The sequence below is a fragment of the Cottoperca gobio genome, chromosome 16, assembly GCF_900634415.1.
Source record: "Cottoperca gobio chromosome 16, fCotGob3.1, whole genome shotgun sequence".
Lineage (NCBI taxonomy): Eukaryota > Metazoa > Chordata > Actinopteri > Perciformes > Bovichtidae > Cottoperca > Cottoperca gobio.
In genome coordinates, this window is record NC_041370.1 from 9,946,216 (window position 1) to 9,961,306 (window position 15,091).

General features: G+C 39.7%; 1 protein-coding gene across 4 annotated transcripts; it reads right to left on the reverse strand.

Moving 5' to 3' along the window:
* Positions 1–207: 207 nt before the first annotated feature.
* Positions 208–13,835, reverse strand: arnt (aryl hydrocarbon receptor nuclear translocator). Of its 4 annotated transcripts, none has more exons than XM_029451225.1 (20): positions 13,482–13,835; positions 12,775–12,868; positions 11,965–12,015; positions 11,811–11,855; positions 10,751–10,964; positions 9,985–10,198; positions 9,742–9,844; positions 9,576–9,641; positions 9,193–9,278; positions 8,981–9,057; positions 8,386–8,520; positions 8,198–8,272; positions 6,643–6,794; positions 6,273–6,395; positions 5,456–5,546; positions 4,095–4,282; positions 2,894–3,083; positions 2,408–2,582; positions 2,188–2,324; positions 208–2,090 (listed from the first exon to the last, which is right to left on the reverse strand). In XM_029451225.1, the coding sequence occupies exons 1-20, from the start codon at positions 13,516–13,518 to the stop codon at positions 2,007–2,009; spliced, it is 2,337 nt and encodes a 778-aa protein (XP_029307085.1). In that variant the 5' UTR covers positions 13,519–13,835; the 3' UTR covers positions 208–2,006. The 4 variants fall into 4 exon arrangements, with proteins under 4 accessions (XP_029307085.1, XP_029307084.1, XP_029307087.1 ...); XM_029451224.1 differs by having other exon boundaries at positions 2,408–2,585; positions 13,482–13,834; XM_029451227.1 differs by lacking the exon at positions 11,811–11,855 and having other exon boundaries at positions 2,408–2,585; positions 13,482–13,834.
* Between the last annotated feature and the right edge of the window lie 1,256 nt (positions 13,836–15,091).

Sequence of the window (15,091 nt, forward strand, 5' to 3'; positions counted from 1 at the left end):
GAATACACGCATAGACGTAACTGAAAACAGCTATGACTCTTGCATGAGTGTGATCAGTGGAGTGCACGGCTAAAGCAGCTATCACGAACAAGACTGGAAATATATATGACTTTGTGATTAAGGATTAAATGATGCCGTGTGCGGATTAACCCCGCGATGATTTACTACAGCTGAACAGAATGCGCGAAAAATCCAAAACAGTCCAAGTTCACGTTCAACAATTTAATAAAAAAAAACATTTCTTTCTCTTGTTTAACATTTCATATACAGTATATTTATATATATTTGTGTTTCTATGAGTGATAAAAGTTCACATCATTGGAAACAACCTGGATACAGAGCAACCAATAACCAAGACAACAGTCACCAACACACCATCCTCTTGAAGACGAAAACCGGACAATAATCAACATGTTTACATACAATTATACACTTTGTCATCAAGTGTTTCACACAGACATGGAAAACTAATAAAAAAAGGGTCAAATTTAAACTAGTTCCACATATTAAAAAATCTAATTATCTTTAATGTTCATTACAAACTTACCCAAAAACAAAAAGATTGTAAAACACGGGTGGTTGTACCTTGTTGGCAAAGATCCAAATGTTTGTCATAAACGAAAGGACAAAACTTTTTGGGCAATCTCACTTGTATATGATAGTTTGTAGCTCTGTGCGTTCCATTTTAATCCTGAATACCCTGATCAAACCATTAATTAAATACCAATCAGAAAAGGGCAATGGAGAGGTCAAGAAATCAAATCAAAAGAACAATAAAATACTCCGGAAACATTTCAATTCAATCAAACAATACTACCACATTTCTCCATTTCAAAATAACAATCAAGGAAAACATCTAGGACAACATAAAGAATGGCTTTAAAAGTACACAATTCCTGCTTGTTAATTATTGCTGTGAGATTTATTTTCTTTACATTTATTTTACAAATGGAGTACAAAAGGCCCATACTTGGTACGGGGTAACGCAGGGCGACGGAAAGAAAATCAAGCAAATCAGAAACCCAACGACTGTTACAGTTGATAATGATACCAGACGCATACATTTAACATACATACACACATGCATACTGTATATACGTTTATGTCGGCAAAGAAAAATAGATTGTATACATTTCCAATGAGCACCTAGACAAACAGTATGTAGCCTTTGTAACACTGTGTGTCTGTTGTTGAAGGACATCATTCAATGAAGAAAACAACTCATGTTCCTTAAGAGGATAAACAAAATACTTAAATTTATAGGTGAAGCCACCAATGTACATAGAAAACTGTACTCGGTATAAATCTACTCATTGTAGAAGCGCTCCATGAAAGCGGTGCAGAGACATGCAGAGACATGCTGTGGATTTCAAACTGTGAGTGGGGTTGGCACAGACTGGTGGTTTGTGTGCAACAGCTGAGAATTAAAAAAACAAAAAATCACCAAAGCTGTATATCCCTGCAATTTCCTGAGAGTTTAAATCAACGATTGGATTGATTAGTCTACATACTAAAAGGTAAAACAGCAAAATACACTCTTCATCAATGCCAGAGATAAACTAGGAACATATTAGAATAAAAGGCCGTTTGTGTGTGCGCTTACTTCCTGTGTATTTTTACCAGAGTGTTTTTTGTGCAGTCTATTCAAGTGTGGTTGGGTGATTGTGCGTTTTTATATATTTATATTTATATTTATATACATGACATATCTACAACATAGGTTGTGGAGCTTTGGGCAGCGCTAGCTAGAGAATTCTCTTACGATGGCTGGGATACTGTTAAAATAATTATCTTTTAGTCAGTAGCAAATCCTTGATTTTCCTCCCCTTAATATCTGCAGTCAGATATATCCCTGGCTTGCAGCAGTGCAATGTAAGCCATGCAAAGCAAGGGAAGAATGCTACTCTCAGGAGCAGGAAGAAAAGAGGAGCAGAAGAGCTATCAGGGCTGTATAATATAACAACGAGTGAGGGCAAAAACACTCAAGACAACAAGTATGGACCAAGTTACTGGTCGAACGAAGGGTAGATGGGGATCTCAAAGTCATCGCCGTTGAAGTTGGCCGGCTGGTCGAGCATAGACAACACATCCTGAATCAGATTAAAGAGATAAAAGAGATTAATTTTAAGTGACAGAGAGAGGGAGGATTAAGGTGCTTTAGAAAGAGATTAGGCGTTGTTCACTCACAGGAAACATGTCTTGTTGGTTGCCCTGAGCATGAGGATGCTGCTCTGCATTATTCTGCGAGTGCTGATGGCCTTGCCATTGGGGCCACACGGCCTCCGCTGCTCGAGAGGGAAACTGCGCCCCAGACTGAGAGCCATCTGGGATAAAGTACAGTGGCGTGAGACGACGCACCAGCATAACACAGAGACACAGATTCACACATATATGCACACAAACCTACCATAACCGTTGGTGTTGAGGCTGGCACGTGCATTAATGGGCGGGTAGTTTGCATTGTTGGTTTGCGTGGGAGCAGCACCTGTAGGCATCTGGACAAAAGAGTTGGAAGAGCCGCCGCCGTATCCTCCCATCGGAACAAACTGTGGCGACATGATCTTTGCTGCCTGGGGAGCCACCTGCTGGTTAGAATAAGAAGATGGACACACTGACTAGTAGATCAGCATTGGTGGAAGAAGTGTTTCTGACATTTATGTTTTAAACTGTACAGGGTCTATAGATACATAAAAATAAAAAAAGGTCTCATTCTGCAGAAAAACTAGAAGAACCATAATCAACATAAAAAAGGGAAGTAAAGTAAAAGGTAGATAGGTGGGGTTGATGTTATATAATGTCATTATATAAAGCATCTCTAGTTTATTTTACTTGTAAATGAAGATGGACTAAAAACCAAAAGGCAAACCAAAGTCAGAATATCAATCTTGCTAACCTGGTTATTAAATTGTTGTCTGACTCCAGCTGCAGCTCCAGGCCATCCTCCTGCTGGTCCTCCATGGAGGGGGCTGACGGTGCCGGAGGGGGTAACTGACTGCGGGGCTCCGTTCTGACGAGACATCTGAGCAAGCATCTGCCCTGCTGAGTGGGTTGGCTGCACCATCTGTGGAGTCATGTTGACTTGCCTGCAGACAAAAGTGAAGGGAGTGAGAGCTCTGTTACCGGGTTGTCATCTACTAGGGCTGTGTGTATTGGCAAGAATCTGGGCTACGGTTTAACATATGGCGAGACTGTATCAAGACGATATATTGCAATTTAGGACAGTAAACTGCATCTGCATTTATCACAGTCCCTGTAACATCTGACATCGCATCTCTACTTGTTGTGCAATTTGACCCACTGTCTGCCACAAATCTTTGCTTTCAAATAAACATGGAAAACACTTCTTATGGATTGAACCTAAATCGCATAAAACGTTAGCTTAACAGTGAGTATATACTGGAAGCATACACGTGTTTAACATCTTTGTCAGGCAGCATCTGTAGCTACTTATAGCACATGTTGGAATCCTTCGTTCTCCTGTACCTTCACGTACTGGGAGTTTTCCAATGGGGATGTTGGCGAACACTAGCCAAAGTCTGTGTCGTGGCTGTTCATATCGTTTACAGTAATAATACCAATTAGAGCTGCAACAATTGGTCGATAGACAGAAAGACAACTATTGCATAACTATTTTGATAATTGATCAATCTTTCAAGTAATCTTTTCATGCAAAAATGGAAGAAAACGTTGTTTTCAGCCTCTCGAATATGGAGATGTTCTGCTTTTCTCTTTTTTTAAATGATATTAAACTGAATATATTTGGATTTTGGACTGACGAAACAAGAAATTTGGAACATTATCGGCAGATTAATCAATAATGAAAAGTTGCAGCCCTAATGCTATTATCTTCAGATCTCAATTTAAGTATATTACTAATTGGGGTTAGCAAAAGCACTGTTTTTAACAATGTAACTGTATTAAGTCAGATCTCAAGATAGGATAAGAACTACAGGCTGGTTTCTGTGCTGTTTGTTGTGCAACAAGACATTAACTGTCTGAAAGAATTGATTAGATGACGCACTGCCTCCAGGTTTAAGACCTTGTGTGTATGTAAACGCATGCACAGTCATGTATACACACAGAAGACCTCCTACCTGTATGCATCATTGGGACGCCCAGCAGCGAAGTTATTGGCTGCAGGGTAGATCTGTGTGGTGGGAGTGGAGGTGGAGGGCAGGCCCTTGGTCTGATCTGGGCCCTGATAAAGGGAGGGGTAGAGCTCTGGCTTCTCAAGGCTCTTGCTGAGGTCCGGCCCTGCCACTGTCGCTGGCTGCACCGGCATCTGAGGACCACGAAAAATAATCAGGGATCGCTCTCCAAAACTCTGCAATTGGTGAGAAGTTGACTTGAAACTTATTTTGACATTCATCTCCGCAATTAAAAAAAAAAAAAAATAGCTTCAAACCAACAATTCCTTAATGCTCCAGTACACTTCAATGTGTTGTGTTTACCAAGGCTGTCAAACTGCTGCCAAATATAAAACCACACACAAACGCCTGTATCATTTCAGCAACAGGACGTCTGTTCAATTAATGACATTCACAGCAGATGGAGGAGGCTGCACACAACTCCCAAGTTCCACTTTGTTTTGTAGCCTAAAACCACATGTTTGTCTTTACAATATAACACACTATATCCTCATAAAGTAGACGGAAGTAGCAGTAGCAGATTTTGTTATTAATTATTAACCGAATACTTGTTAAATAAAGAGTAAATAACAAATAAAGAGTACATAACATATGAATAATAGAAAGTAAGTAGGCTAATGAGTGTCCTGCCGTCTGCAGTGGGTGTCAGTTGAACATTCTGTCACTACTGGCACAGCGCCACAGCAGTTTAGCCGACATGGATACATCCATCATTCTGTCAGATCTGTGCCCAAGTAAATATTGACAAGCCTCTTTTATTTACTCCCCAGATGCCCTTAATGAACAAGCATCTGTAGGTACTCCATTTCCATCCACTATTTTGTTACTGTTGTTCATACAAGTGCACGCACAAAAGCTGGGATAGAGTGAGAAGACACAAATCTGAAGTCTAAAAGCAAGACTAAAATACCTCAATATGAAAAACATTAGCTGAAGACACACTGCTTCTCAAACTCTTTCAGTTCACCGAGTAAGCCGTGTGTATAATCAATCCATCAATCCTCTCGCAGTGCTTTCCCACACAATCCACATTTTGCTTGGTCTTTACAGAATACTTCCTTGGGTTAAAATCTCTTTAAAAAAGGACTTAAATAAAGCATGAACAGCAGGAGGACACTTGTGATGAAGGGTTTCTCCCGACATCAGATTCAGTTTTCTTGCTAAGGAAATAATCAACATCCTGCCACTGTTTGCATAAAAAAAGGCCTGACCAGTCAATACAGCGAGAGACCCAAGAGGAAAAGGGTGTAATCTATGCTTCAATCAAACCGTCTATTCATGCGTCACCCACACATGCGTCTCACTACCTGTGAGAGGGTGATTGGTCCTGCCTCATACATGCCGTCTCTGGCTCCACCTCCCTCTGGCTCGGCCAGCTGCTGCTGCTGCTGCAACTGCCTGAAAAGAGAAACGGAGAGACAGAGAGAGAGTCAGTCTAAAATAGCCTCATTTCCATTTCCATGCCCGTCCACTGTTGAGTAGGAAAGCCCAAACACCTGCTGACAACATCAATAGCACTCAACCCACCACCGGTCACTATGGCAACATAAAAGGGAAATGAGGAGAGACAAGGAAGACTGGTGACACAAAAGGTCTGTTATACAAATACATACCGCTAACATGCTAACAGCCGCCTGTGTTAAGTTCATATTCACTACTAACTATTAGACATGCTTCTTACTAGACAACAGCACTATTTGTTTTTAAGAGATGCACCGATGGCTGACCTTGCTGATTCCGATCTTTCCGCTAATTCCACTTTCGTTCTAAAAATGATATTCGACAGCATACACAAACGTTTTAGTAACTTTACTGAATAACTTCCACTCAGACGACATGTTGTTTGTGGCTGTTACCGTCTGTGCTGCTGTGTTTAAGACGTAAATTAAAAAATATGTTTTTTCAGTCTCGTATATTTGGATATACGACACTGTTCGGGGCATCTCTACTATTTTTCTAACGCTACAGGTGAACAAAGACAAATACAATGGAGAGAAGAATCACCCAGAGTGGGAAAGGAAAAGAAAAACAGGAGTGTCGTTTGCTAGAAACAGCAGTTGTCTCCCAGGAAGAAGCAGCCCCTGTTCTCCCATGCAGGGGGAGGATAGTCAGGTCTGGTCTCACCTGGCGGCCACGTGCCCAGGGCTGAGCATTACAGGAGGGCAGTTTGGGCTGCCCAGACCCAGGGAGGGGGGCAGCGAACCCCCTGGGGAGGAGATGGGACTGAGGGGGTCCTGAGTCGAGTTTCTACTGGCCCACAATTAGAGATGGGTGCAGAGGAGAGGGGGAGACTGATCAGTGTGTGGTTTATTAAAAGGGGTTGTGGTAAGGGCATAACAGGAACTGGGGATTGTGGGCAATAGGGAAGCATTCAGACGGAGGGATCTTTCACAAGTCACATTTCAAGACGCCAATCGTTTCATTATGTACAGTATTTCATTGTGTAATCATGTTACACAACCAGCGCTATTGGTAATATCAGTGTGTGACTCACTTGACATTGACATTGGTGCAGATGATATACTCAATCTCCTCTGAAAACGGGTTCTGGAAAGTGAAGAAGCTGGTTCTCATCAGGTTCCATTCTCTTGATTTGGAACAAAACCGAAACATCACAGACAGGACCTGGCCCTTCCGTTTCACCACCTGTGGTACACAAATCCAGCACGCCAAACAGTCATAATCTGGTGTTGACATAATCAACGAGCAGTAGGTTTACATTCACACAAGAAACAGAGTTATGCTGTTATGCATGTTTTGGCATTGTGTTACTCGCACGAGTTTGACCGCAGGATAATTTGTGTTTCGCATGGCTGAATTAATCTGGTTTAATCCAGATGGAGAAACATTTAAATTGCTTTGATTAATTGCAAAAAACAGATCAAAAGGATGTTGAAATGACTGCATCATGTTGCCTATTTGTTAAAAGTCTGAATTCATGCTTTGCCAAGTCTGTGTGACGATCACACAACTTTTAAAATGCTTGTTTCCTGTTTGGATCCATCAGGGCGATGCTAATATTGTAGCTGCTCCATCAACACTCAAAACAATGTCCTCTTAATTAAGCATAAATACAGAAGCGGCGTTATTGTTCATACACACAGATATCTTCATACTGTGTAACTTTGAAACTATATCAACTCACCATCATTTAAAGATGTTAATTGTTGTTGACAATTGCACACAGGCGGCTACAATAACTTCTTCCTCCATCTCTGATTTAACAACATCAGGACGTCAGTTTCGTCATAAGAATCTTTAACGCTGGCAGGTTTTCGCGACAGTGTCACAGGAATTTCTCGCTCGTGTTGAAAATGTTCATATACGCGAATAACCAGAATTTGTATGCAATTTAATTGCAATCCCAAAAAATACGTTTGATGTCGGGATCCCTACAAATAAATGGTTTAAAAATCCAACCGTTAGAAATGTATGTTACATTTTGACTATGTAACCTTTGCTATTTTATGTTGCCAGATAATTGCCAGAAGATTGTAGCGAGGTATTGTAGCTCATACACATCAAAACAAACCTAGACAAGTTCATTGCACAGCATTTTATTCAAGCAGCAATGCTGAAACAATGTTATCTTGTTTTTGTCAGGTTATTTAACAGAACCAGAAGGGGATGTTAAAATTGTCCAGGGAACTAGAAAAGAGAACTAAAGTCCATTGACTTTGCGTCGCACATCACACTTCTTGCCTAGCATTTGACGACATCGAGCATCGCTCTAGCCAACGCTCTCACAGTGTTAAATGTTTTGGCTAAAAACATAATAGCGGCAAATGTTTGTAAACAAATATGTTCTCCATTAATTACTAAAATCAAATTCCAAACTTTTCCACACTGCGTAGGAACTCTGTGGTGTGAACCTCTTTCCTTGCAGCATGAATGCGTTTTCAGATGTGGAAAGTGGCTGGTTTAGACTTAGAGGCTACTTAGTCACTTGTATTTATCTGAATACATGTAGTCATATTTTCTTAAAGAGCATGAAAACACATTGATGTGGTTGTACAAACAATAAGCTGCACATATTCAGACGCTCCTACCTGTTGGAAGCCGTCTCTCAGTAAGCCCTGGTCTTCAGCGTGGGCGAGATCCAGAATATTCTTCCCCAACAATTCCTGCAACTCACAGAAGATAACAAAACCACAATTAGCTCAGAGGATATACAGTAAAATGTCTGTTTGATTGTTGAAAGACGCGGTCCGTCCCTGACACCAGCTGAGAGTCTGACCTGCGGCTGGTAGCCGACAGCGGCCGTGCAGCGGTGATCTACAAAGGTGAAGATGCCATGGCAGTTATGCCGTGAGATGAACTCCACTGGAACACTGATACTGTTGATGTCTGTGTCACCTGGGCAACAAGTCACCTAAAAGGAAAAATAACAAACAAGTTAACAAGGGAAATACTTTAAAAGCTCAATTATATTGTGCATGGATCACATTTACTTTTATATGTTCATATATTGAGTGCTTACTCAAAAACTGACTGCAACAGTGCAAACATCCATAATCCACTTCAGCCATACTGTAGGTAGTGACCAGACAATACAGCCTTATGTAGATATGAATTTTTAAAAGAATAAAGGTCTCTTCCACCACCAGAAATGGGGCAGTTGTATTCTTAATTGTTGATATATGGGTCAAATATTACAGCAGTTTGTTGGAGATTAATACCAAAAGGTTACATTTCCACAACTTTTATTTCCTTGTATCAAATATATACTATAATGAACTTACATGATTAGTTAAAAATATTGTTGTTATTGCTCAACTTGCTTCAGCGCAAAAGACACGTGCAAATCTCTGCACACGAGACCTCCATCATACCTGTAATCTCCCAATTGCAACCAGACAGTAGCGACTCCCCTGAGTGCTGTCCGAGTCATCGTCTGTCAATGAAACTCCTAAAACACAAACATTGGCCACAAAGAATAACTCACTAAAAGAATTTATCAACTTAATCATTTATAGATAATAGCCAGAATATCAAGCACATTTGACAGATAGGTACGTATGAGCAAGTTTGTATAAAGATTTACCTGAAGGGGGCCAGGACTTGATGTATCCTGTACAGTGGACCACTACATACTGCGGCTCCCCTTCCTTGGCTGTACCCAAACCATTCCTGAGGTGAAGGAAGAAATGATTAAAATATACCGCAAAATCAATCAGTCCTATTACTATGCAGGAAGGGAAAAAAATTACATTATGTTAATTTTATAGCTACTTCTGCACTGTAATTCCAATTAAATGAGAAAAAAAAAAAAAATAATTATATATATATATATATATATATATATATATATATATATATATATATATATATATATATATATATATATATATATATATATATATATATATATATATATATATATATAAAAAATACAAACAACATAAAAATAATAATGTAAAAGGTCACCTGTTTCTATTCCTAAGGAAGTTTAGTCTGTTCATGGACAACGGTTCCACAGGACAAGAGCCACATCTGCACATACACAAAAGTCACCACATGGACAATTGATGCTCTCTCAGCACACATCAATATAAATAATGAACTGGATAATTAACTGTAGAATGAATCGCACCTCATTCTGCAGATGAATGATCGACGGGCTCCCATACTCATTCTGGCTGACGACTGTTGGCCTTCCTTCTTCACTGTTCCCGTCTTCAAGTCCAACATCCTCCCTTTAAGGTGAAAGAAGAGAAATATTCGACTCAATCATGGGTGTAATGAGGAGATAATGTACCAACATTTTTTATATTGAGTTTAATAGTGTTAACAAATCTACTATTGTCTGCATTTTTCGTGTCTATGTGCTTTGTACCTGTGTTGTTATTCTCCGCAGTAGAGAGCTGCTCTCTGAGCTTTTCTGTGTCATCTGGGTGCAGCTGATCATAAAGAGAGGAGCCGAGCCATTCAGACTGAGCCTGGTTGAGGACGGGTGTCAGGGAGTCAGAGACGTAAACAATGCGGCCAGTCTCGCATGACACCACGAACAGGAAGCCGTCTGCTGCCTCCAGGATGAGGTGCTTCAGTTCCTATAGACAGATCCAGCCTTAGTGTTTTTCCTTTCTGTGGTTAACCCTTTTCTCAACATTTAGAATACACAAATCCCTATATCGATATATATATCTATATAGATAGATAGATAGATAGATAGATAGATAGATAGATAGATAGATAGATAGATAGATAGATAGATAGATATCTATATATATATCTAGATATAGATCTCTATCTATCTATCTAGATATATATATCTATATAGATATAGATATCTATCTAGATATATATATCTATATAGATATAGATATCTATGCTATGATATAGTGCTACTTTCACTCCTTCTTCACTCCATTTCCTTTGAGCTCAGAGGTTTCGTGTGAACAACATTGTGACTGTGAGACCTGTATATTAAATCACTTCTACACAAGTAGTACTACCGTGTCCAAAAGTGTTGCCTACTGTGAACATACCTTAAGCAAGTTCTAAGATTCCCCCACTGGGAATTCAATCCAAGTCATTTTAATGGAAACATTTTTGCTACATTTCCCGTCTCAATTTCTACATTCTCTCTCAGTTGCCCGTACCTGGTCAGTGAGAAAGGAAGGTTTGTACGACCCATCCAAGTTGGTATTGCCACTTCCTCTCAGAGACTTCATATGGGACACAGCCATTCGCAGGATGGTTAGTTTGTCTGGTTTCCGTGCTAGTGCACTGCAGGTGGGCACCATGTCTGACAATTCTGTGATGTAGGCGGTCATCTTGTTCCTCCTCCGCCTCTCAATCTCACTGTGGTTCTCCCTGAAGTGAGGAAACGAGGAAGGGAGGCAAAGGAAGAGAGGATAGGAGGGATCGAGGTGGGGGAAACAGACGGGCAGGTGGAGAACATGGAGTAGAGTTTAGAGTTAATGCTGCAATGCAAGTATGCCAACCCGGAAGAAGTGGTGGGAATGAGAGAAAGTGAGCAAAATAATAGACACACAAAACTATAAAATCAATTATCTATAAAAATGATAGTGAGACAGCAAGAGAGTCTGGTCTTTCAAGGCCAGTTGGTGTGACAAAATAGAGCAAGTGCAGAAAGAGAAAGACCACTTAGAAGTCCTGAGAGGGGGGAGAGAAAAGAGACAGTTGCTCAAGTAGAAGGGATTACCAAAGTGAAAAAAGTCCCCGAGTCTCACAGTGTAGCAGTTAGTGACACATAAAACAGTGTTGGGCTGAGAGACAGAACCAGCTTCCTTGGGAAAAGAAGCAGAGTATTCAGACAGGCATCAAAACAAACAAATATTGAGCAGCGAAATATACGGTAATTTTGTACTGTCAAAATGCCAATGTGCTGGGGGTCCCAGCAGGACAGGATAGTATTTGTGCATTCAATATTGATCTGGGTACAAGCAGGAGAGAGAGCCTTCCACAGTGGTACAGACCATTCAAAGCTTGTTTTTCCTTATCTGCAAAACTCTGATCTTCTTCCAAAAACCTGGAAATGAAACCAACCCACTAAAACACAGCCCAAAAAAATCACTACCAAAAAAGTGTAAGAGTAAAACAAATAGGAAATGAGAGGGAGAGCGGCATGGGGGTAACCGTTGTATGAACATAGTTGCTCCCCTCCACACACATATTTCTCCTAATTCATCCTCCTACCTGGCAAAGCGCTCTTTGTCATTGCCTCCTGTTTCATCGTCACACCTGAGGAAAACAGAGAAAACATCGCTTGCTATCGCAGCAGCCAAGACAATCACTCGATCTACCAATTCATGTTGTTATATAATGACGGGACAAACGGAGATAAATATACCTGAACAACTTGTTTCCATCATCATCGTCATCATCATCATCAAAGTCTGGCCTGTAAAGAGAACAGAGACACATCAGCAGTTTCACACAAATACTTCCACAAGAATTTTGACCACAAGTGTCAAAAACAAAACAAAACCAGTCAGCAAATTCACATAACACAACAGATCAGCAGGGGTGGAAGAAGGGTTCAAATCCTTTACTTAGAAGTATCAAAAGTAAAAGTACTTATTGTGCAGTAAAATGTTCACAGTCAGTGTTTTTATATATCGGTCTGACGACATGCAGATATCCGTTTATAGAGATTACTGCTGCATTAATGCGTTTGTTGCATTTTATTGCTGCAGATGTCCTTTATGTACTGTTGGGTGGTAAATAATGCAACTTTTCTTTCTTAAAGAAAGGCTTTTCTGCTTTGTGACGATGCATTTTCCAGAAGATGCAAGATGGTTTTAAAATAGGTTTTTTTTTTTTTTAGAAAGGGGAACACTTTCTCAACCCATAAAAAGGAACACTTAATTCTTTAGTTTATCAGAAAAAAAATCATTCATTTACTTTTATTTTCACTGGATAGGAAGGGACCAAGTGTAACCTGAAAGTAACTAAAGCTGACACACAAATGAAGTGAAGCAAAAATGAGTACAATATTTGCCTCTGAGATGTAGTAGAAATACAACGTTGCATAAAATATAAATACTTAAGTAATGTAAAAGTAGCTCAAATGATAACTTAAGTACATTTCTTGAGTAAATGTGTTTAGTTTCCACCGCTGCATACCAGCACAATGTGACACTACCACACACACACTTACGCAGCTCTTCTTTTGTTGGTCCCTTTTGGTACAACAGCCCCGGCACTTCCTTGGGTCCCACTTGCCCCCATACCCAGATTTGGGTCTGGTAACTCTATTTATAACACAGAGGCATAGAGAGATGTAGCAAGTATAACAGGTGACTTCCTATTGAGCCTCAAGCACTCAAAAATAAACCTATTACTCATAAAAGGTCAAATTGGCATTAACACACACAACTGACATTGGTTTTATTTCACAACCTGTGAATTCAACATTAGCTTAGCTCCACATCAACCTTTTAAAATTGGTGTTTGTCTGTTGTAGATAGTTAAGACAACCACGACACTAAGCTAACGTTAAAGCTACATACAGATATCAATCTTGTAAGCCACATTACCTAAACACAGAAACACATGAACCGAGCTAGCCAACCACAGTTAACTTAGATTTTGATTTGTCTTATTTGGCATGCAGAAACATCACAGCAGAGCTATTTTAACAGTCAGCAAGTCGCTAATGTAGCTAGCTAGCATGCTAACAACTATGAAACCACCAGCTAGCCTTGCTGTGGCATTAGCTTTGCTACTAAGCTAACTTAGCCGATGCTGTCACGCTATCTTTAGGAAAGTGTCCGCTTTAGCTATACACGCCCATAGCCGATGAACAGGTGAACAGTGGCGTTACTTTGTGACTAAATTGTCGCTATAATTTGCATTGCACTTTACCTTGGTTTGAAGAGGACATGTCCGTTTGGAATAACATAAACAACTTCGGCTGCGAGAGAAAAAAAAAAAATCCTGAAAACCTCCGCCCCTCCTCCTTGCTGGCTGGGTAGAGGCTAACAAGTGCGTTGCCGATTTCCCCACGTATGCGCCTTAATTTTGAGTAATAAACGCCAAAAGCTTTGACTAAAGCTGTTCCAGGGAGACCCGAGAGGATGTGAAACACAGACGAAAATAACGGTTTATCTACTCTTTCCCGTTTTCTCCCGGTTTAAACCCCCCCTTTCTATTCAAGATGGCGTTTCAGACTAGTAGAGCACTCTGGCTGTCTGTACTGTTTTCTGTTCTCCTCTATCTATTGGACGTCAAGCCAGATACACATGACGTGCAATGTTGGGAAATCCATGTTTTGCTCCGCCCCGCTGGGAGGGACGTGTAGGTCCGTAAAGTTAAAGCACCCCAGTTTACAGAGATACAGGCAAATGTGAGAGACTCTTTGGCAGTGGTGGAGGAAGTACTCACAGATCTTTTACTGTAGTGAAATACCAATAATACTCTGTGACAAGCAACATCCATGCTTAAAAATCTTACTTAAAGTACTCACTGCATTACATTATATAAATGTGTTCATCGTTTTAATGTTCCAGCTGGTAAAGATGGGGCTACTTTTAATTACTTTACATACTGCATAGAAATGTAATCTATAATAATAAACCATCATTTATTAGTTGATGTATATTTTTTAAATGAATGATAAAATCTGAAAAAGTAACTAAATTAATCAACTCAAAGTAAAATAAAAAATAATGTTTTGTGTAATTAAAAACTTAAGTTGTATATTAACCAGTAACTAAAGCTGTCAGGTAAAAAGTAAAAAGTGCATTATTTGCCTCTGAGATGTAGTGGAGTAGTATGAAGTAGTCTAGCATAAAATGGAAGTACTCAAGTAAAGTACAAGGGATAACTGTCCCCATAAGACCACAATCAGCCTTATTGAACACAGCCGTTCCCTGGCTGGCAAATCACTTTTAATGAATGATTTTATTATCTAGTGCAGCCTGTTTTTAACTGAAGCTTGGTTAGAGTAAAAGAACAGTGGAGCTTTTCTAATTGAATGAGCCCTTCTCAGTTTTTGGAGTGAAACTAGATTACATAAGAAAGGAGGTGGACTTGCTTTTTTCTTTAATAAATACTTTCCAATGTAAGAAAATATCAAAGCAAAATGTTCTTCTTTCAAAATATCTGGCTTTTCAGTTAAATTCTTCATGTTGACCTTTGTATTTAAATATCTACATCTTTTCTCATCTTTTTGATGACTTTATTGAACTATTGTTGATTATCTGCATTGATTTTGACTGCTTACTTAAGGTTGGTGAGTTTACCATCCATGTTGACCACCTCCAGGACAGTAGTGCTATTGATTCCTCTTGCATTATGAATAGCTATGGATTAATCCAGCATGAGACAGAGCTCACTCATTCACAAACGTGATTTCAGAACAATGTGAGCGGTCTAAATATCGGGTATTCTTTCTCAGTGTTAGTACATTAAACATTTTTTAACAGGAAGACTGAACACTATGCCAGATGGAGTTTAACAGGACAATATCATGT

Bases quoted from the DNA above. Each gene is read 5' to 3' on its own strand.
- arnt (XM_029451224.1), bottom strand. From the start codon at position 13,518: ATGTTATTCCAAACGGACATGTCCTCTTCAAACCAAG. The intron at 9,058-9,192 runs GTAAATCTTTAT...TTTGTGTTTTAG, and splicing joins CAAGTCCTGGCCCCCTTCAG to GAGTTTCATTGACAGACGAT. The intron at 8,273-8,385 runs GTCAGACTCTCA...TGTGAGTTGCAG, and splicing joins CTGTCGGCTACCAGCCGCAG to GAATTGTTGGGGAAGAATAT.